This window comes from Chanodichthys erythropterus, chromosome 21 (genome assembly GCF_024489055.1).
Source record: "Chanodichthys erythropterus isolate Z2021 chromosome 21, ASM2448905v1, whole genome shotgun sequence".
Lineage (NCBI taxonomy): Eukaryota > Metazoa > Chordata > Actinopteri > Cypriniformes > Xenocyprididae > Chanodichthys > Chanodichthys erythropterus.
This window is the reverse complement of record NC_090241.1, coordinates 27,002,452-27,023,882: the sequence shown is the minus strand read 5'-3', so window position 1 is coordinate 27,023,882 and position 21,431 is coordinate 27,002,452. Positions and strand designations below refer to the sequence as shown.

Genomic DNA, 21,431 nt, shown 5'->3' with positions numbered 1-21,431 from the left:
TAAAAGTCCCTTATCGAGTTGAGTTGAACGTCGAAGCGAGCCGAGGGGAAGATTTCTAAGTTAGTTAGGGGTCTGTTTACTCTACCCTCTTATATTAACTGTCCATCACGTACACGAAAAACGACAAGGGAACTTTTGGTTATTTATTGTTGATATGACAGCTGTAATGTGGATGTGGAATTTCACATCAGCTCTCTGTTGTTAATTTGTATTTGTTGCTAGGTCGAGTCTCGTTTTTATTAAATCATGATCAAAAATTTCTAAGGTGTTCTCCAACAGACGGTTTTAAATAAATGCATTGCTGAACAGACAGAGGATATTATTATCATCCCTCATCCTACAAGATGAATCTACTCTTTTCTCTATTACATGATACATTCTGCACATAGACAACATACAAGCCTCACCCAAAACCAGCCAGTGGTATAAAAGTAAGCACTGCATTGTTCTATCTAGACAATTACACTGAGAAAATGGGCATCAAAAGCTTACAGATTACAAAGCAGGCAAAATCTTTTGAATGGAACTAAAGAGCTGGATTATCTTTTGTTTCCTTTCTAACCAAACAAATCTACAATGGCAAGCGGTGATTCAAAGGTACGTTTTGTTAAAAATCTTTTAAGTTTTGTGTCTGTAGACCTCTGCAGAGAACTCGTTCTAACACAATGAACATAGTAATATGAACTTAATAAATATCTAACCTTGAATCTGTTTTTCAAAGGGGGAAATTTGCACAGTTGGAGATATTTATATATTCACAGTGAATGTAAGTGAGTTTGCACCAGAAGAAGTTATTGTAACCTCCACCAATAATTCAATACAAGTCTGTGCAGAAAAGGTAAGCAAAATAAACTGTAATGGCAATATAAGTTTTTGCTGTGAGGCATTTTCTTTTAAAAATGAAGATAATTTAGTTTCAGACAGGATTGAAATCTCTAGGCATGTTTATTATTTTGTTCTGAAGTTCTTATGATTGGTTTAATTTCCTTTCTTTTCCATTTTCCTACCTTATAAATCAGTTGGCATCAGATGGCACAATTATGGACACTGTTTGTCAGAAGTGCCAATTCCCTACTGATGTGGATCCAATGTCAGTCACATCTTCTCTAGGGAAAGATGGTTTGTTGAGTATTAAAGCTCAAAAACAAACAGCAAAAGGCCCGATAATCACGGATTCAATCAAAGAAGTGAAGACCTAATGCATGGATGTATGTTTGAACATTTTAGGAACTTGAAATCCCTTTAAATTGTGGTAATTTAAATCACATAATTTAGGTTATTTACCAAAAACAAAAAATGTTATAAGGTTATTGACTTCAATGTATATATTCTGAGGCCTATGAATATATAACAATATTTTTGTTGCAGCTGTACTTAAACAATAAGCAGACTCATTTGAGACTTTTTTATTATTATTTTTATTCACCATTTAAAAGACTATTTCTTGACTCACAGATATTTGTACTAGTCACTGGATTGAAATGGCTAATAAACTTATTGGGTATTCAGTGCATTTCCATAGCAGCATAGTCCATTCATAAATATTGACCAATACATTTGAAACTGATCTACAACACACATACATACAAGCTATACAATGATCTCTGAGCCTGTTTCTCTGAGAGCAGCCTGTGGGGAGATGGAGACTGATGAAGCAGCCATACAGTCCTGGTGCCACAGGTTTTCTGCAAGGGAATTTAGGAGGGGCGCTACTTCACCAAGCCCCGCGCTCACATCACCTCCCACTCGGAAGACCGGAAGACCCCACACCTCTTGAAAATGTGTTACGTCACTCTCTGTCACGTCTGTGTGCATAAATAAGTCAAATCTGCGCTGTTAAGGGCCATGACAATGTCACATGACAATATACTATTATGCCGTTATAACAACACATCAAAGTTATTTTAGTATCACTGAGATACAATAATATATTTTATTAATATTTCGAATTAGTATTTTCCATTTTCATTTTAATTACACTTAGGCCTGGTTTCACAGACAGGGCTTATTAAGCCAGGAGTAGGCCGTAGTTAAATTAGGACGTTTAAGTATCTTTTATTAACGTGCCTTAGAAAAAAACATTACTTGTGTGCATCTTGAGACAAAACAATGGAACTGACATATTTTAAGATATGTCAGTGCAAGTTGTTTTCAGTTAAGACTAGTGTTGCAAAGGGGCAGAAAGTTTCCATGGGAACTTAACCGGGGGAATTTTGGAAATATTCCAATTTGGAAACTTAACAAGAATTTACGGGAATTTATGGAAATTTACGGGAAATAATTGGAAATTTTGGGAAATTTATATAAATTTATAATATTTATATAAAATGTATTGTATACAAACATAAATATAAACATATAATTTGTTCATAACATGAAATTTATTTTTCGCATTCAATTAATTCTAATTTAGTAAATATGTAAAATAAATGTTTTTATTGCAGCAGTTGTTATGTGTTATTTATTTCAGTGTCACATGATCCTTCAGAAATCATTCTAATATGCTGATTTGATACTCAGTTACTGTCAATGTTGGAAAAATTGCGCTGCTTAATATTTTTTTGGAACCTGTAATATTTTTTTTAGGATTCATTGATGAATAAAAAGTTAAAAAGAACAGCATTTATTCAAAATAGAAATCTTTTCTAACATATCACTTTACAGCATTTATTCAAAATAGAAATCTTTTCTAACATATCACTTTAATATCACTTTTTTTTTCAATTTAACACATCCTTGCTGAATAAAAGTATTAATTTCTTTCAAAAAAAAAAAAAAGGAAAATATTACTGACCCCAGAATTTTGAATGGTAGTGTATATTGTTACAAAATATTTCTATTTTAAATAAATGCTGTTCTTTACATTTTTATTCATCAAAGAATCCTGAAAAAAGTATCACAGGTTATAAAAAATATTAAGCAGCACAACTGTTTCCAACATTGATAATTGAGTATCAAATTAGCCTATTAGAATGATTTCTGAAGGATCATGTGACACTGAAGACTAGAGTAATGATGCTGAAAATTTGCATCACAGAAATAAATTATATTTTAATGTATATTAAAATAGAAAACAATTATTTTGAATTGTAGTTATATTTCACAATATTACTTTTTTTTCTGTATTTTTGATCAAATGAGAATGTTATGACTGGGGGAATGCACAGTGCATGCAGGGGGTGTGGCCTCAATAGCCCTGCAGTAAGTAGTGTGCTGTGTGAATGTCAGGGTAAAAATTCAACTGAAATTGCATTAAATCTGGTTGTTTTAACCAAAATTATGTTGCAAGATGTTTTTTTCAACTACATTTAAGTACCCTGTTATAGGCTAACCTGCAATTTTGCAAATTCCCTGTTTATTCCCATTAATTCCCATATATTCCCGTTAATTCCCATGGAAAGTTTCCAGCTTTGAAATCCTAGTTTGAAACCCATCCAGATTTTGCAACCCTAGCTAAATCATTAAATCATTCATTCATTAAGACAGCTAAAAAAAAAAATGGGCATTTTAGTCTGGGACTAGGCTTTTTTTAAGGCACATTTTAAAGTTACTTAAATATCCTAATTTAACTAAGGCCTAATCCTGGGTTAATCTATAGCCGATCTGTGAAACCAGGCCTGAATACATTATTTTTAGTACATTATAATTTATTTTAGTTAATATTTATATATTTTTTATAGTTAACTATAATAACCCTGCAACATATTTATTTGATTGTAAACAGATGCTAAAGCTGAAGGATACTTGGTGCCAACCACCAATTTAACCACTCGATCTAAAGATTCTGTGATCCGTGATATCTGGTTTGAAAGATCATCAAAGGAGCCACGATCAGTGAAGGAGAACAGGAAAAGAATGGCATCCACCTGTTCCTTACATGACTGAAGAGAGAAGATTGACACCATATATTAAAAATCACAGCCTATATTAAAATGTGAAAAAGCTTAAGGGAATGTAAGTGCTGGAGATACCCACCGGTAACATGTGGTCAAATCTTCGCATGGCACTTTCCCCACATTCCCAAAGCTCAAAACGGAAAAACAGCACACGCCCGGTGTCCTTTAGTCTTACAGGCCAGAAGACCACTGTTGTCTCTATTCCTACAGGAATCAATGACAGACAGTGATCACTGATGTTCTTTTATTGATGCGTACTGACACCTATTGGTGTGGATGGAAAGCAGCATAACACAAAGTCTTTCGATTTTCAATGCCATTGCAGACATTCAAATAGCAAGCAGCAAGCATATTTGTCATCATCCATTATTAATTTAATCCACCACAAAAAATCGTCTTATAACAATAGGCGTGTTATGTAACTGGTCATCTCAAGGCCACCATGAGCGGGCCATAGATATAAAGTATACATAGATACCACATTCGACTGCTCTAGACACATCAGCGTGCCCGCCATCTTGGAACGGTCAATGTGTCATCACTCACAGTAAGAACCAAAGATGCCACAACATTGCAGAAACCACGGAGATTAAAATTCCCTAAGAAATGGGATAACCTTTCACAGAATGTGTTGGTTTGTGTTTTTTATATATGTATTAACTCAATATTACATAAACTATGGTAACGTTTTTTTAATGTTGTGTTAGCGGACACCTTCGTCTTGTTGTATTGTGTTAGTTTAGCAAAATCATCTGCTGAAGTCTATTGCAGATGAAGCCTGCATCCGAAAACTGGAAAATTCTGCCTTCGGAGGAAGTAGATCCAAAGTTAGCTTCACTTCCTGTCTCCTGAGATACCTTCATCTGATCTATTTTTAAAGGCAGCATAGATGTGTCCTTCGCTGCCTTTGATTCCATTCTGTGACCGTTGAGCTAGAAAATAAAGATGGCGTACGAAAGTTGCGTTTGCTGGTCAGTTTGTGCGTAAATGTATGTTTTTGACCAACATTTTCCACTTTTGATGTAATTTCTATAGAAATTTTTGTTTAGTTCTCATCAAATCTCGCACTATTTTGCGGTACAACATTAAACTGTTTTGCTGCCTCAGAAGTCTGTCCGAAATCAGTTTTGTGAGGTGCCTTCATTCACAAATGCTGCCTTACAAGTCATTGCCTTTTAGGGCAGCAAGGCAACAAGTCAGCTGCCTAGGTTTTCAGATGCAGCCATAGATATTCATACATCTCTCGAATGTTCACGGACTTTGACCGTTCCAATATGGCGTACGGCTTACGTAAAGTTTCGTCTCATTTCGGAGACTGCAGGAGGGTCACATTTGAAGGCTGCATATGTCATCAAGGATGTCTTATTTAAGAAAAGTAACCATAATAACTGTTCGTGAGGTGTAAAATACTGTAATTTCTTTCTTACTTTGCAATCTAATGGTTACTTTTCTTACATGAGACCTAATCGATATGCAGCCTGCGACTTCTGGAGGACGCAGCCTTTAAAATGAGCTATATCAAAGTCCCTTTAAAACAAGTCATTTCACTCGGCGGCCATCTTTGAAACGCCTCTCGGGCATCCAAGTGCAGCTCCTATCTCTTTGAATGGGGAAACATCAAATTCTCAAAAGCTGTTTGCCAAGCTTTCAATTGAATTTCATATTTGAAATCACCAATAAAATCTGACAACAACTGTCTCGTAAATATTGTTTCTAAACGCTCGAATCATGACAATAAACGGTATTTTTCAGGCTGGATCAACCTAATGCGCATGCGCAGTCCTAAATGCGCGTCTCGTGCCTCATTTCTGAGGCGTGCGTCTGACTGTTTCTATAGAAACCGGAGCTTCTAACGCTGCAGTGACGCGATGACTTTACCAATCGGCGATTGGCCAAAGTCCCTTTAAGACAAGTCATTTTACTCGCGGGCATCTTTGAAACGCCTCTCGGGCATCCTGGGCATCATGCTCTTTGAATTGGGAAACATCAAATTCTCCAAAAATGTTCGCCAACCTTATGATAACATTTCATATTTGAAATCACCAATGAAATCTGACAACGGTTGTCTTATAAATGTTTTATCCAAACGCTCGAATCATGACAAAAAACTATTTTTTAGGCTGAATCAAGCTAATGCGCATGCGCAGACCTAAATGCGCGTCTCTTCCGCCATGTTTCAGAGGCGTGAGTCTGACTGTTTCTATAGAAACCGGTGCTTCTAACGGCTGCTGCAGTGACGTGATGACTTTACCAGTCGGCGATTGCTCTTATTTAGAAGGCGGGACTTATTGCGCTATTTTGCGCGTTATTACACTTTCTCCCATTAAAAACAATACGAGTGACACGTCTTGTGTTATTGTGTCTTTGGCTATATATTGAAACAACCGCTAGTGAGGAATCTATGTATCTATGGCGACCCGCACCATGGATCACTCATGGTGTATAGATAATTTTAAACGCATTTATTAAAAGTACTATGAATTTATTGAGGAGAAAAAAAAAACTTTTTACAATAGTAAAACTACTTTAAATGTGTTTGTTTGGTTACCTGTGGTCTCATAATGCATTTTGGGGAGATCTAGGCCAGCGAGACGGGCAGCAAGAGCGCTCTTCCCGACTCCAGTTTTACCCGAAATAAGAACCTTGTAGCGAACGATGTCCACATTCATATGAGGAGGCATCATCGGCGCCTCCAAGAGCCCTTCACAACATATGAAAACCACGTAATTTATACAGAATTACAAACGCTGACAATCATTATTTTTATGTGCCCAAGGTACAGTGATGCCTAACTGCTGTATCCATGGTAATCATTCTTACCAAACTTTCGCCGTCTCTTCTTATGCAGTATCTTGCTGAAAAACTCTCTGCTGTCTGCACAGCGGTGCCAGTCCGACACGATTACGGATCCAGGTGGGATAGACATTTTAAATTTGATAAATGAAGAGACTATTGTGCTTTATATGTGATATCAAATAACTTTATCTGCGCGAACGTGAAGCGAACTAGGTTAAGTGCCAAGATAAAATACGTCAAAATAAAAGTCCATTATCCAATGGGAAAAAAAGAGAGGCTACTCGAGAAAAAAACAACAAAACAAAACGTAAAAATGCACTATCCTACTTTAAATGGTTAAGTGCGGAAAAAAATAAAGTTTAAAAAAGTTTAATGTAAACCAATTGTAGCTATTTTACTAAACATTTTTATTTTATACAAAAAAAAAAAAAATATATATATATATATATATATATATATATATATATATATATATATATATATATAAATTAAAGCAATATGTCTAACAAAGTGTTCCAAATTTGAAGTTGAAAAAAATAAATTGAAGTTCGTTTGTCTGGAACCATCTTTTTTTCTAATGAAAGCGATGCAGTGAGGGACAGACATACAGTCATCAGTGGTTTGTACTGTTATTTAATGTTTTTGGATTGTTCTGCTGACGAAACACGGCAAAATGTATTTCCAAGATGTTTCAGTAGCTTTTTAAAGACGATGCCATTGAAAACACGGTAAGTCTTTCCATAACAACCTCCCTTCATACTCTGAATAATAACATATACCAAAAATAGCCACAGGGTGACAGCCACATTCCATTGTTGTTGTTTTTTTAAATATTTATTTACTCTTGTCACAAATTGTCACTTCTATCTATCACAGAACAGCCACCAAATATGCAACCTTCTCAGAGCTCTCCAACAATATGTTTTGTCAAGTTAAGACAAGATAAATTAATGCAGTAAATTTAAGTTTCACATGAATTTTGAACATGTAGGCTTTGGAATGATACTAATCTATGATTACATTTTTACTAAAACATGTGATAGGAAAAAAGGCAATAAAAAAGGGCCAGTTAGTAGGCTAATATTATCAAATGAAATGGGTCACTGACTATTGAATGCAAATATTGCATTCAGACTCTCAAACCTGAATTTAAGGGCAACATCTGAAAAAAAAATAAAAAAAATAAACGTATTCTACAGTTAAATTAGTACATCATGTTATCTTTATTGAGAGGCCACAGCTCTTGCATATTACAACTGTTGGCTTTGATAAGGCAAACGCAAGAATGAATCCACCAGCTAATTGACACAGAAAACAAAAAAGCTTTTGGAGAAGGTGGATCCCACAGGCATGCAGCAATGGCTCAGAATGCAATGTACAGCATCATATATACAAAAACAATAGTGAGACCCCAAAAATGGCACGTAGCAAATTCAACAGATCTACATAAAGAGAATGACTTTAATTGGACATATAAACTTAAAAAAGAGAGATAGAGAGAGAGAGAGATCCTCTGTAAAAGTGAAACTGAACCAAAAATATAGCCATTTTTGTTGTCATTTCTGACATCTAATTAAAAGACGTCTCCAATGAGATATCAAAATGGAGGTATGACAATATTGCATTTCTAGAATACCAATTCATTTTCATTTTAAGATGCCTGTGAGACAATGGCTAGTTGGATATTTGCAACATAGGGCCACAGAGCCTCGACACAAATAAGGAAAAAGGTACAATGGAAGTGTGCAGACACAGAAGACATTTACAGTTAACAGTTTTGAACTGAAATACAGAGGTTCATTTTTAGTTTTGAAGCAGTTTGCATCCACTTTAAAAACAGACAAGACAAAGTAAAGGGTCCATACACTCATCTTCACAACAATGTACCATTAATGTATGTAAGAGTACGTCAAAGAAGCGCCATATATGTTATCGCATTGGACAGGGACACACCTAATAATCTCACTCGACATTATCAAACAAATGGTACTCCATATTGCTTAGGAACACATAGAAACAAATTCCTCAAATAAATGAGTTGAAAAATTGGTGCTAGTTTGTTGTTCTTTATTATGATATGACACAGCTAAAATTGCCAATCATGATCTTTGCAACGTTCTTTTTACTCTTTAGTACAATTATTTGATTTTTATTGTTTGTTTTTTTTTTTAGCTTCGTTTGTGGGCAATTCGAGCTGATGGGGGAAATCCTAGAGTGGCTAACTGGGTAATCAGAGTTGTTACATGCATCTTACGTTATCAGGCTAAGTTTAAAGTGTTGGGGTTGGGTAGGGTAGGGTTGGATTGGATAGGGTGGTGGGTGGCACCGGATGGCTCGATGCTCTAATCATCCTCCTCGTCTTCCTCGTCGCTGTCCTTCATCGAGATGCCCTGCATGCCCCCCTCCCTGACAGAGGCGGTGGCTTCCTCCAGGGTCAGCCGGTTCCGTACCGTGTCGTATGACTTGCTGTTCAGTGTAGAGTCAAGAACGCCTTGCAGCCTAAAATCTCGGTATTTTTTCTACAAGAATGAAAGATATCAGTGCCTTCTCAAGCACTATGTTTTCCCCCAGTACATACTATTAGACTAATGTCAAACAATACCAGAAAGAAAAAATAGCAAGAATAGGGATGCACGATATTAAAATTCTAGACAATACCAAAAAATAGCTGATATTAAAATTCTATACTATTTTTAATTAATTTAAAATAAATCATTTTAAATGCTGCAAGTGAATTTAGGAAGCACAACATTATAATGTACAGTATGAAAAAAGGATTTGCAGTGTTGTTAAATTACTATTAGATTAACTTAGAAGACGGCATCTAAAAATGGAGGAAATGAGCATGCATAATTTGATTTCTAATATAATATAATGCATATTCAATAGACCTAAATTTAAAACTCAGCCAAAAAACAATATGGTACAGATACTGTGTCTAAATTAATTTTGAATAAATCATTTTAAATGCTGCAAGTGAATTTAGTAAGCACAATATTATAATGTACTGCATGAAAAATGGATGTTTATGTTGAGATTTGCAGTGTTATTAAATTACTACTACTGAGCTTAACTTTGAGTGTTAGAACTAATTTAAAAATATGGGAAATGAGCATGCATAATTTAATATTTAATATAACCTAGTGAATTTCCAATAGACCTAAATTAAATTAAAAATAAAGGGCAATAAACTATATGGTACCAATTTTGCCTCATATTGCACATATATGCTGTACAATTTTATCTAAATTAATTTCAAATCAATAATTTTAAAAGCTGCTAGTGAATTTAGGAAGTACAATACTGTAATGTACAGTATAAAAAATGGATGTTGCATGCTGAGATTTGCAGTGTTATTAAGTTAATATTAAGCTTAACTTCAGTGAGATGGCAGCAAAGGTAATCTAAATGTAAAAACATGGGAAAAGAGCATGCATAATTTAATATCTAATATAATATAGCGAATATCCAATAGACCTAAATTAAAAAACGCTGCCAATAAACGATATGAGACCAATATTGCGCATCCCTAAGCAAGACCTGAATCACAGAACAAGATGATGTGGTTAGAATCATATGACTCCAGCTTCAGAGCATAAACACTTCCATGTAAGTTAGAAAGAAATACCTTTACAATCCTGATGAGGATTTTGAGTTGATAGACATGAAGCTGTTGGTCCATGCGTTCAGTCAGCCAGGTCGCCAGCAGATTCATAGTGGCTGTATACCATTGCTGCAAAGCACAAAAACACAGCATTCTCCAGCAAAACACAGACAGACAAACAAACGCATGCAAAAGACCAGCATGTGTAGACATACATTCAGACATACAGTAACAGCCACACAGGCAGACATAAGTAATCTTACAAAACACAAACCTACGCACACCATTCATACACACACACACACACATCTGATACCAACATTTACAAGATCACACCCTCACTTAGAACCAAGGTTAGTCAGACAATTTGAAATTAATTTCAAGAGCCAGCAGTATGACCATCTGAAAAAATAAATCGTGCATTAGAAAACTGCATAATTACTATAAAACAATTACTTAATCTGCGCTACATTTACATCTTAGCCCGTAACCTAAGTTCAAACGACTTAATAAAAATCTGATTATCGACGTAAGCTTAAATTAAAAGCCTCAGTCAAATCAAAAGTCTTTAGCTTTTAAAAGCCAAATCAGAAAAAAAATCCAATGCTTTCCTCCTTTCACCATTATATGGAAGCTTGTTTCCACCACTAAATAATTACGACTTTTTATGGTTTGTGGAGTTTATAATCATAAAATTCTTCTTTTTCTCAGAATTATGAGATATAAACACAATTGTGTCTTATAAAGTCAGAATTGTGAAATTCACAATTTTTTTCCTTAGAATTGCGAGTTTATATCTCGCAATTTTGACTTTTTTTCTCAGAATTGTGAGTTTATATCTCGCAATTCTGACTTTATAACATGCAATTGCAAGTTATAAAGTCAGAATTGTGAGTTATAAACACAATTCTGAGAAAAAAAAACATCTTTTTCCCCTCACAACTGGAATAACATGCAATTCTGACTTTATAACTTGCAATTCTGACTTTATATCACTCAGAATTTTGAGATAAAAAGTCACAATTACCTTTTTTTATTTTTTATTTCATGGCAGAAACAATCTTCCATACCATTGATCATATTTAACGTTATTAAACAGCACTTGTGTATGTAGTTAAAAGTTTAAAAATCACCCTAGAACCCAAAAGCAACTCCCCAAGGTGCAAAAAAAAATTAAATGCAATCACAATCAGAATTCTCAGAAACAAACTAATAAAAAAGTGAGAATACGGCACTTGCAGGCAAAAGTGTTGTACTGTTATCTTAAACCATATTTATCTTTCTGAAAATCTCTAAATCTGAGAACCATGCATATTCAGAATGACCTAAATGCTTTGTAGTTCAAAGAGAACAGCACGTGTGGTTCAATGAATGATGTAAACTATCATCTAGAAGAAGAAGTGTTGTATCCTACTGTATGTGAACAGATCAATCTGGGACTTTTGAAGTGGGCTATTATCAGTTCTCAAGAGCTTGCCAATTCATGTTTACTGTTATAAGTATTATAAATATGATTGCTTGATATGTGATTACATCAGATTTCTTGTTGGATTAGGGTCATTTGATGGTTTGATCGGTGATTTCTGTTTTGGCCTGTCCACTTCAAAGAGGTGACTGGTCGGAGCGTGCAGTGCATGCAGAGAGTGCAGGTGAGTGTACAGGGCTGAGAGCTGTGTGTGTTTGTGCATGAGTGGGGATTTTTAGGAGGTGGGTCATGCTAGAAGATGTACACAGGAAGATTATTTGATTAGAACTCATGCCACTCGACAGAATGTGATCAAACATCAGGACATTTAGAGATAAGTTCCACTTTGTCCTAGAAGGAATGCAGAATGAGTCAGGATGCTGTCTTAGGGTTAGGATAACGTGAGTACAAAGTGTTTAGAGAGGGAGAATGTAATGAAAATGATATAACAGACATACAGAAATGTAGTTGCATGCAACCACAATCTGTAAAACTAGTTGCATATTACAAAAAACAAAACAAAAAAACACTACAGTTCCCTATTCAGACCATGATGCTGAGAGAGAGATATTCAGCTTGTAAGATGGAAGGTTGTAGATCCCGTTGATGTTCTAGTCCCAAGATATGGGATTTTTCACCAACAAGCCACGCAATTTGAAATATCATTCATGTCCGTACACTGAAAAAATTTAGTGTAGGATTTACGCTGAAACATGTTTCACTCAGAAATTGCTCATTTCACAAATAATTTCAAAGAAACTGCAAGTAACACACTGAATCAAACCTGAAATTTTGAAGTAGAAAGACTAAAATAGGATTTTCTTGTAAAACGTAATGTAATAATATTTATTTACAACTTTGAAAAATCTATTTTTACAGTGCAGTACAAATTATGTTTACGTACGCTTTAAGTTACGTACATTCTGAGTCACGTATATGTTTTAAAATTGAACACTTTGGCTAAGTGGTTTGTTCAAAAATCTAACACAATGCAATTTTAATAGTTGAATTAGCAATTAATTAGTGACTAATCATTTTGATGAACAGCCCTCAGCTGAATATGCCTTTTGACAACTGACCTCATAAGACCACACTGAACCTTACGAAGTTCCACAGTTTGAGTCTGTTTGACACAAATGTCCAAGCAAGAATTCATTTTAACTAAACTGGAATGACTCAGTGAATCCTTACATTCAGAAACCTGCATGTTTCTATATGCCATTCTGTTCTTGCCATTAAAATGTTCAGTAACAACTGTTACTACATGGCAGCTGCCATTCTAGATTTTACTATTTTAATAATTGCTTTTGATTTCATGCCTCTAAGCCTTTCACTGACGATGATTAGTTTGGACAGAATTCTTGAGAAGACGTTTTAACAGGGCCAGACTGAAACTATAAAGCAAAAACCAGAGGAATAATGCCTGATTCAGTGTGGGTCTTTGAGGTTGGATGTTAGATGCATTATTACAAACTTGGTGAGGAGAAAAAAAAAAAATAATGCACATAACAAGCACTAAATTTTAAATAAAAAAAGGCAGATCCAACAGGCATGCATAAGATGTGTGTCACAAATGTTCCAAACACAAGCAAGTAAAGCAGCAAAAAGTTATGTAATACACTTCCTAACAGTCAAACAGACACTCACACACACACATACACACACACACACACACACACACTTTTTTCCCCACAATATTCTGATACACACTTCTTATTACAGTATGGTACAAATGTTCACACGCACATTTATACTAGAAACAAAAACAGAAATTTAAATAATAATAATAATAATAATAATAAAAATGCTGACAAACCCTCACACACACTCACGTATTCAAAACAACCACTGGTCCACACATCTGTTACATTTCTTTTTAAAATATATAAACACATATATATGCCATTGTGTAACAAAGACACATGTTCACAAAATCACAAAGGATTATTTTTCTAAATCGAACAGTGCTCTCTTATAGCCTTTGAGAGTTGGTGTTTAAAATTTGTGCTGTCAGTCAATTACAAATTTTAATTTAAATTAATAACATTCATTGATTTAGCTGCATATTAATATTTGCTGAGAAAAGCCCCCAAATAAAGTTAATTAAAGCAGTGGGGAATTGGTTTTTTGGAGTTGCAAAAAATACGAAACTGATATTATAAGCTTGAATTGCTTTGATGGTTTGAAAATCCCTTATTACCATATGGGTACAATTATTATTATATAATAAATATTTTTTATTAAAGGGATAGTTCACCATTCTGTCATCATTTACTGACCCTCATGTTGTTTTAAATCCCTATGAGTTTCTTTGTTCTGTTGAATGCAAAGATATTTTGAAGAACGTTAACCAAACAGTTGCTGGTCCTTATTGACTTCCATGATATGAAAAAAAAATACTATGGAAGTCAATTGTGTCCAGAAACCATTTGGTTACCAACGTTCTTCAAAATATCTTCTTTTGTGTTCAACAGAACAAAGAAACTCATACAGATTTAGGGTCAACTTGAGGGTCAGTAAATGAGGACAGAATTTTTATTTTATATTTTATATTTTTTATTTTATAATATATATATATATATATATATATATATATATATATATAAATATATATATTATATATATATATATATATATATATATATATATATATATGTATATATGTGTGTGTGTGTTTTAAAAAAATTCAAAAAAGTGTGTAATGTCACATTTTTGGGTTTTAATTAAATTTCACTCTTTTGAGAGCACTGTCTTATAAATAATCCACTTGGTGACACTTTGCCTCTTAAACAAGAAACTGCTGTGAGCATAAAGCCCAACGCACATTAGCTAACACAACACCAGAGCACAAAGGTCCAATGCATCGTGGCTAATGAAACACCAGAGCACAGAGAGCTGGAACAGGAAGTCACAGCAATGAGACATTAGGGAGCTGACTGAAAGCTTCAGGTCATGATTGGCCTTATGTGTCTGGATGTAAGGTCTCCAGGCTCGGCACTCAAAATGTGACTTATCCCTCATATGCCCCATTGTTTTGCCACATTTTGGATGGGCCCTCCTTTGTTAGGCACGGAGGCTACGGCATCTTACTTACATCAAATAATCTCTCTATATACACCTCCTCATTGACCTTATCTCTCAGAATGTCCTGAGAGTGACGGACAAAGGTCACATAGCCATCCGCAACATCCATCCCTGGTTTCTGTGGGAGTCGGAAAAAGAGAAAAAGTTAGTTTTGCGTAAAATGGATTTGGAAAGATTTGGAAGAAATATCAGTGAATTTTTAATACTTACAGGGACTTCCACATATTTTGATGCTGCTTTCACCTGAAATGAATAAAAAGTTCCTTCAAGGTGCAATAAAAATTGTTTGCTCCTTTTAAATAAGTTTAACACCTAAAGGAATTTTCAGTATATATAGTAAATCTCTATAGTAAAACATTGTCATATTGAAATACAGAAATACATTAACAAAAAATGACTTGTCCAAGAATTGCACTAGAATTGAAAATAGGATAAGAGATCATTCTTACCGTGAAGGAGAGGAAGGAGGAGAAGAGGGTTCCCTCATCATACCTGGAGATCTTGGCAAGTACGCTCTCCAGAATGGCCACAAACTGATAAGGTGGCACAAAACCAATAACTCAATGACCAAACAATTCAATTAGACTTATACCAATCCAGTAATGTCAACCATTTTCTCAAAACGTACCTTTGCCACCAAAAGAGAAATCATGTCTTTTACACTCTCTTCAATAAGTTCATCGATTTGAGAGTGGTACTGTTTCTAAAAGGTGGAGACAGGTTTAAATACTTAGGCAAGCTTATACAATGCATATATAAAGAGAGCTGTAGCTTGTGTTCACTGCACAGCTGTTTAAACCAAAGATAATTCTATATAGAAATAGAAAGCATGGTCAAATTCAGATTTATCATTAAGATGCAGATGCCTATTGCCAAATTCATGCTTGTATGTCACTAAATATACTGGTTTACTCATTAAAATATGCAGTCTTGCAAAATAAATACTAACAAGGTGGACCAATCATGAAATAATATGAAAAAATATGTATATAATATTATTTTTCTCATAGTTTTTTGATATATTTTACAAAACTCTTTTGGAAAAGAACATATTCTTTATACACTTCCAATTCTATGAAAGTATTCTCATTAACAACTACATAATGTTATTAAATCTCAGAAAATGTTTCTGGCATTCCTGAGGATGATGTGTGAAAATACCAACATAGATAAAGCTTTTGTCTATCACAACAATCAGAAAAAGTTCTGCCAATTACCTCCTGGCCCATTTCCATTGCACACAGTTTGGCAGACTGGTCCTTGGCGTCCACCATCACATTAAACATGGTGCATAAGGACAGTGGGATGCGGAAGTCTGTGGAACGGCTGCTTTTGGTCAGCTTCGATTCAAACGCTCCCCTGGTGCTGTTGACCAGCAAAGGTTGTGAAATAAAAGAGTCATCTTGCATTAAATTTCATTCATATTTAAAACATGTTTCAAATCTTTATGTGTACCATCAATCATTTTGAGTCTGTTTAGTTACGAGATACTATTTTACCGTTTAACGCTCGTCTCAATCATGTCACTTGACATGAGCTTCATACGGTTATCCAGGTGTTTGGCAAACTCTTCTTCCGGCCAGTGTAGGTCCCTGATGAAGGTCTGTAGAGCATCCAACTTCCAGAACAAATCTTCTGATGTTCCCGAGCCATTGCTGCCAGGTATAATAAGACATTAGATGTCAAGTGTTCAAGATATCCAGGTATTAAGGAAGATGCAGAGGCTCTAAGCTTTTAAGATCACTTTATTTTAGCCATACACCAACTGGCAGTCCTAACGTTTGACCCTCAGAAATGGAACGAGTAATTTATGAATGTGATTGCACAATCAGTGCATGGCAAAATAAAAGATAGGTGTGTTTACAAAACACATCAATAACCTCGCATTTTTGCGTGGTTATTAAACCTTGTAGGACTGACCTAAATTCATGCATAGTTTGCTCTGTCAATTTGCTCTAAAGGAGAGGGGTCTGGGAATGTCATGGTGAGAGAAGGCTTACACGGTTACTGCTGCAAACTAACAGATGGAAAGCAAGATAGTGCTTTAAGGTGAAGCCATCTTAAGATCTTGGTTACCCAGTAGGAGAATCATTACTCCTTGAAGTTAATGTAAAGACTTCTCAAATATACAATATAATTCTTAAAGAACATTTAACCCCAAAATGGAAATTCTGTATCATTTTTTCACCCCCATGTCATTTCAAATTCATGTCTTCCTTGGAAGACAAAAGATATTTTGAAGAATGTTTGTGTCCATATGATGAAAGTCAATGGGGTCCAAAACATTGAGTTTCATTGTGTGAACAAAAAAAAAAAAAAAAGTGAAAGAAAATCAGACAGCTTTGGAATGACATGATGTGAAAAAACGATTTTTCACTTTTGGGTGAACTATACATTTAAGCCAAAGTGTTAAAGTAGGTAAAGGCTGTCTCTCACCACCCATGCCCACCAAGACTAAAGGAGCTCCCGAGATCAAAACACACCATGCAGTCGACTCTGAGGACGCTGCCATCCTGAGTAGAAAGATGTGTTGTAAGGGCCAGGGAAGAGTTAAAACATAAGAGTGAATCATGCTCCTATCTTGGAATTGATTAGGTTCAAGAAATGTAGAGTATGAACTGAGCTCAAAATTATAATTTCCTTATTAAAATGTGTATGATTCGGTGATCAACTTTACATGTCATGCCGTTCTAGTGTATTTGTTGAAAAAGAAGCCCACTCTGATGTTTGAACTCTTTGGGTGTTAGTTTCTACTGCCTTGGATGCCAGCTACACTGAAGTAACGCCTACTTCAGAGCATCAGCTACCAACGCAGTGACAGAGCCACAACCAGGCAGGGAGTTCCACCAACCCACACCCACTGGTACCTTCCACACAAAACAAAACCCAATGTCTCTTAACTTTTTAGAACACCTTTCTGTCTCAGCTATTCTCGAGGAACATTCTGATAATTCTACCAGTAGTTCTGAATAAAGATTCAACATCAATCACTTGCTAAAAGAGAATAAAATAGTAGCTAAATATTGAATACAATGGCATTGGTCTGAATTAGGGAAGAGGAGGAATGAGAGGGATAACTAAACTTAAAGACCCCACGATATCAAAAAGAACTATTCCATAATGAGTTGTTTCCTTACAGTTTTAGTCAAAAATTAATAGCTGTCAGTCAATGTGTCTTAGCTTAAAGGCCATCTGTAGTACTTGCTATATTGTATGGATTGTATAGAATTGTATTTGAATAACAAACATCGGCTTGACTGTAGGTTTGGGTTGCAATCCAGATCTCACCACCACAGTCTAACCTCAATGGCATGCACATTGAGGAAAATGAAGAGCTTTTCAGTTCTCATTTCAAATAACAAAATCACATAAGGCTGACTGGAACCCTTTGCAGGCTACTTGACATGAGAATGATTCTAGAGACAAGTCATCTTGACTTGTAGTTATCTTATATACAGCCATGATCTGAACGTCATTTAACTATTGTCAAATTTAGCAAATATCTTGCAGTGCAATAATGCTTATCTGGCGATAAGTTAACTAACCCCACTCAAAACATTTTCATGCCAAGAAGACTTTTAAATGCATCAGATCTCAGGTAAATGCATTGAATACACACTCAGAGTCATAAATAGCAGCCATCCAGGACGGAGTGGAAAAGCTAGGCATTTGTGGAAGGTTAACAGATAGTCCTGCTACTGGCACGGGAAGATTTGGTACTTTGGGAATTTGGAGGTTCACATTTGGTAGATTCACATTGGGCAGATTACTTGTTAAACTCCTGCAGAAACAGACAAAAGAAACAAAAAAATTCCATAACAGTGGCAGTGTGGAATGCTGCAAATAAGCAATGTAAGACATACAGTACAAAAATAGAAACTGAGAAATGGAAAAGACCATCTTTACACATAAAGAGCAGACACATAAAAACTGGTCATTAAATGTATGGAGGGAATCTACAGCACATTTAAACAGAAGACCTGAGTAGAAAGAAACATGTGGTCAATAATATAGACGATAGCACAATTATATAAAAAGGAAGTAAAAGCTGAATTTTTCCACAGCAAGAACAAACAGCAGCTTGAAAGATTATAGGACGATGGTGGGGTTTTTACACATACAAACAGACAGCAAACAAATGAGGGAAACCATACTGACATATTTCTCAAGGGGCATCAGCTTAATTGACAGAAGAGTATTGTGTTAGGCTGGGAATATTTGAGTAGGCTGTATCTTTTCTAAAGATAGCAGGTCATCTAAATTTTGTTATCTGTTCACTGGGATCTGGTTCAAAATCATTAAAATCAACATGCAAACCAAAATCAAGCATGACAGAACAATTGATTAGGACATAAAAAGCATTTTTTTAAAGCACACAATATGAGGGTTAGTTCACAAAAAAAAAAAGATGGAAACCGGCAAGACACTGACTGAAGACTATCCTGATAGATTGTGGATTTGGTGAACTTCCTCTTATGTTCAGCAGCTTTCTCATGTAAGGCATGGTTAAGGAGGTCACTCTATTTAGAAAAATGAATTATAATGGTTCCAATTGCGTAAACAAACTGGATACTAATCTGTTTAATTCAATGAACTGCATAGATTTTGCAGAGAACAATATCCGTCAAAGGATGAGGATATGCCTGCACCTGCTATCTCATGTATATTTGATTTTTGATTTTTTTGGTGATGTTTTTGTCCTGAAAGGCCCTGGCTCCCGGTCACCTCACACATTGTTGAGAAAGTGGTGTCTTACTTTACAGGTTCCCATGACTCCCGCTCAAATCCCCTGTGAATGGACTGAGCGATGGAGGACTCCATAAGATCCACATATCGCACCACAAGAGGGGCGTAAAGGTCCTGCAGATGTTTGTGAAACTTTCCATTACACAGGTGATCTGTAAAAACAGGAGAAAATACCAAGTTATGACAATTTTGAGAAGAACATACCCAACTTTTACATTATCATAGCCATTTTAACCAGAATTATAATACTTTTACTTTCAGAACTCTTAACCAATGGCGCTTTTCCACTGTGTGGTACGACTCGGCTCGCTTTGCTTATCCACTGCAGTTAGTACCACTTCAAAGTGGGTGGGATTATAGACCGATTGTTATAGTTGCGCCGCCTCTACTGCCATGGATCCGCTGCTTGGCTACCAACGAGAGGAACGTCTGCACCTCGTCTACTGACCATGATTCAGCCATTTCTTCTTTTCAAGTCATTTAAAAAAGTCATGCGAACAAATTATAATGCTGCAAATCCAATGACGCTGGTAGTAATGATTCTCTTTAACCAATCAGTGATCTGCAGTGTTTACACGTCACGTTTTTTAGTATCGGTATGGCTTGCTTGGAACCTCAGCCTCGGTGGTACTATTCAAGCGAGACGTACCATGCAGTGGAAAAGCGCCACAAGTGATGGCAGAAGGGCTTACAGTCAGCACGGAGAAAATCATTTAGAAGTTGAAAGAGTGGGAAACTGTCCCAGCTCTCAGGAGACTGGATCTCAAGAGCAGCATCCATATCAACACCGTAGAGTGACAGGAAGTTCTCAGCGTGTTCCACCATCAGGTCTGACCACCATGCAAAGGCCTTGATAGTTCAGGAAAGGAAGAAAGAATAAAAAAAAGTAGCAGAGAGTTAGAAATCATAAGTGTATAAGGTAAGCTCGGGCAAGAAAAAGATTGTAAACTGGTTAAGAGTCCGCCATATGAAATTTCACACATTCACTTTGTAATCATTTTTAATGGCCCTTCATTTGAGCCATAAGTGCTTCATATTTTGCTTTAGTGTTCGAGGCATTCAAATAACCAGTTTACAAGGGTAAAGGGCTGAGGTAAAAAGTTTAACATTATGGACTTTGAAACTGGACTTACATTAAACCATTTGTAAATTTGCAACACAGAAACTTCTACTATGTATCTTTTAAAACCAAGTCTAAACATTGTGAAAAACATTTCACCATAAGTAGAAATTTGTGAATATTCCATTGAAGGTTGCATATCTCAAGAATTCTGAGGCCCTCTGAATTAAACATGTTAATCAAAATAAGAGAAAATCTAAAAACTCCTTTAATAAGAGGGCCTGTCATTCAAATCTAAAAAATTGCAATACACCAAAAATCTTGTGTTGCAAATGTTTGTATATTTGTGACCAGAGGTCTTTCAAGTTTTCCTATATCAGGTCAATTCCCAGTGGAGTCAAGATGCCAGAGGAGGTGCAGCTCTCATGCAAGTGAGGTAGAAATCCCTGCATGCTTTTGCCCTCCAAATGGAAGATGTAGTTCAACCGTTCACATCACTCCATCCCTACCGTCGGGATGGGGATGTGTCTTGCGATCATGCAACATTGCCGTCCCTGACATGCCAAAGACTGCAAGCAAGCAGCAGGCTTCTTTACTTGGCAAAGTAATATGGTTTGACGAATATTTCTTCTTCAATCTCTTAAAGTGACCATAAATTTTGGGCCTGTAGTGAGGTATTGAGCAGGAGTTTCTTGGATCAATCAGGCTTACTTGCAGTCTTGGCATAAAACGCTTTTCTTCTAATTAAAACAACCAACCAGTGATAAACCCATTCAGGGA

At 35.7% G+C, this 21,431-nt stretch overlaps 2 protein-coding genes and 1 long non-coding RNA gene across 11 annotated transcripts in view; 1 reads left to right on the top strand and 2 right to left on the bottom strand.

Moving 5' to 3' along the window:
• Positions 1-114: 114 nt before the first annotated feature.
• On the top strand, positions 115-1,154 carry LOC137011717 (uncharacterized). The gene is made up of 3 exons (XR_010893512.1): positions 115-597; positions 722-838; positions 1,020-1,154. It is a non-coding gene; the product is annotated as an uncharacterized lncRNA (long non-coding RNA).
• Positions 1,155-1,323: 169 nt separating this feature from the next.
• On the bottom strand, positions 1,324-6,888 carry cplane2 (ciliogenesis and planar polarity effector 2). Its single transcript, XM_067374472.1, has 5 exons — positions 6,717-6,888; positions 6,445-6,597; positions 3,976-4,100; positions 3,745-3,881; positions 1,324-1,828 (listed from the first exon to the last, which is right to left on the bottom strand). The coding sequence occupies exons 1-5, from the start codon at positions 6,820-6,822 to the stop codon at positions 1,591-1,593; spliced, it is 759 nt and encodes a 252-aa protein (XP_067230573.1). The 5' UTR covers positions 6,823-6,888; the 3' UTR covers positions 1,324-1,590.
• Positions 6,889-8,075: 1,187 nt separating this feature from the next.
• cadpsb (Ca2+-dependent activator protein for secretion b) overlaps positions 8,076-21,431 on the bottom strand; it is a 100,532-nt gene continuing 87,176 nt past the window's right edge. For 5 of the 9 annotated variants that reach the window (XM_067372818.1, XM_067372817.1, XM_067372816.1 and 2 more), the window contains 10 exons: positions 20,284-20,440; positions 19,602-19,743; positions 16,345-16,500; positions 16,063-16,210; positions 15,474-15,548; positions 15,295-15,378; positions 15,056-15,088; positions 14,856-14,963; positions 10,321-10,425; positions 8,076-9,211 (listed from right to left, as the gene is read on the bottom strand). In XM_067372818.1, the coding sequence (XP_067228919.1) occupies positions 9,035-9,211; positions 10,321-10,425; positions 14,856-14,963; positions 15,056-15,088; positions 15,295-15,378; positions 15,474-15,548; positions 16,063-16,210; positions 16,345-16,500; positions 19,602-19,743; positions 20,284-20,440 (1,185 nt within the window). In that variant the 3' untranslated portion in view covers positions 8,076-9,034. Of the gene's footprint in view, positions 9,212-10,320; positions 10,426-14,855; positions 14,964-15,055; positions 15,089-15,294; positions 15,379-15,473; positions 15,549-16,062; positions 16,211-16,344; positions 16,501-18,464; positions 18,627-19,601; positions 19,744-20,283; positions 20,441-21,431 lie in introns of all 9 variants that reach the window. The other 4 variants (XM_067372815.1, XM_067372813.1, XM_067372812.1 and 1 more) reach the window with 1 other exon arrangement.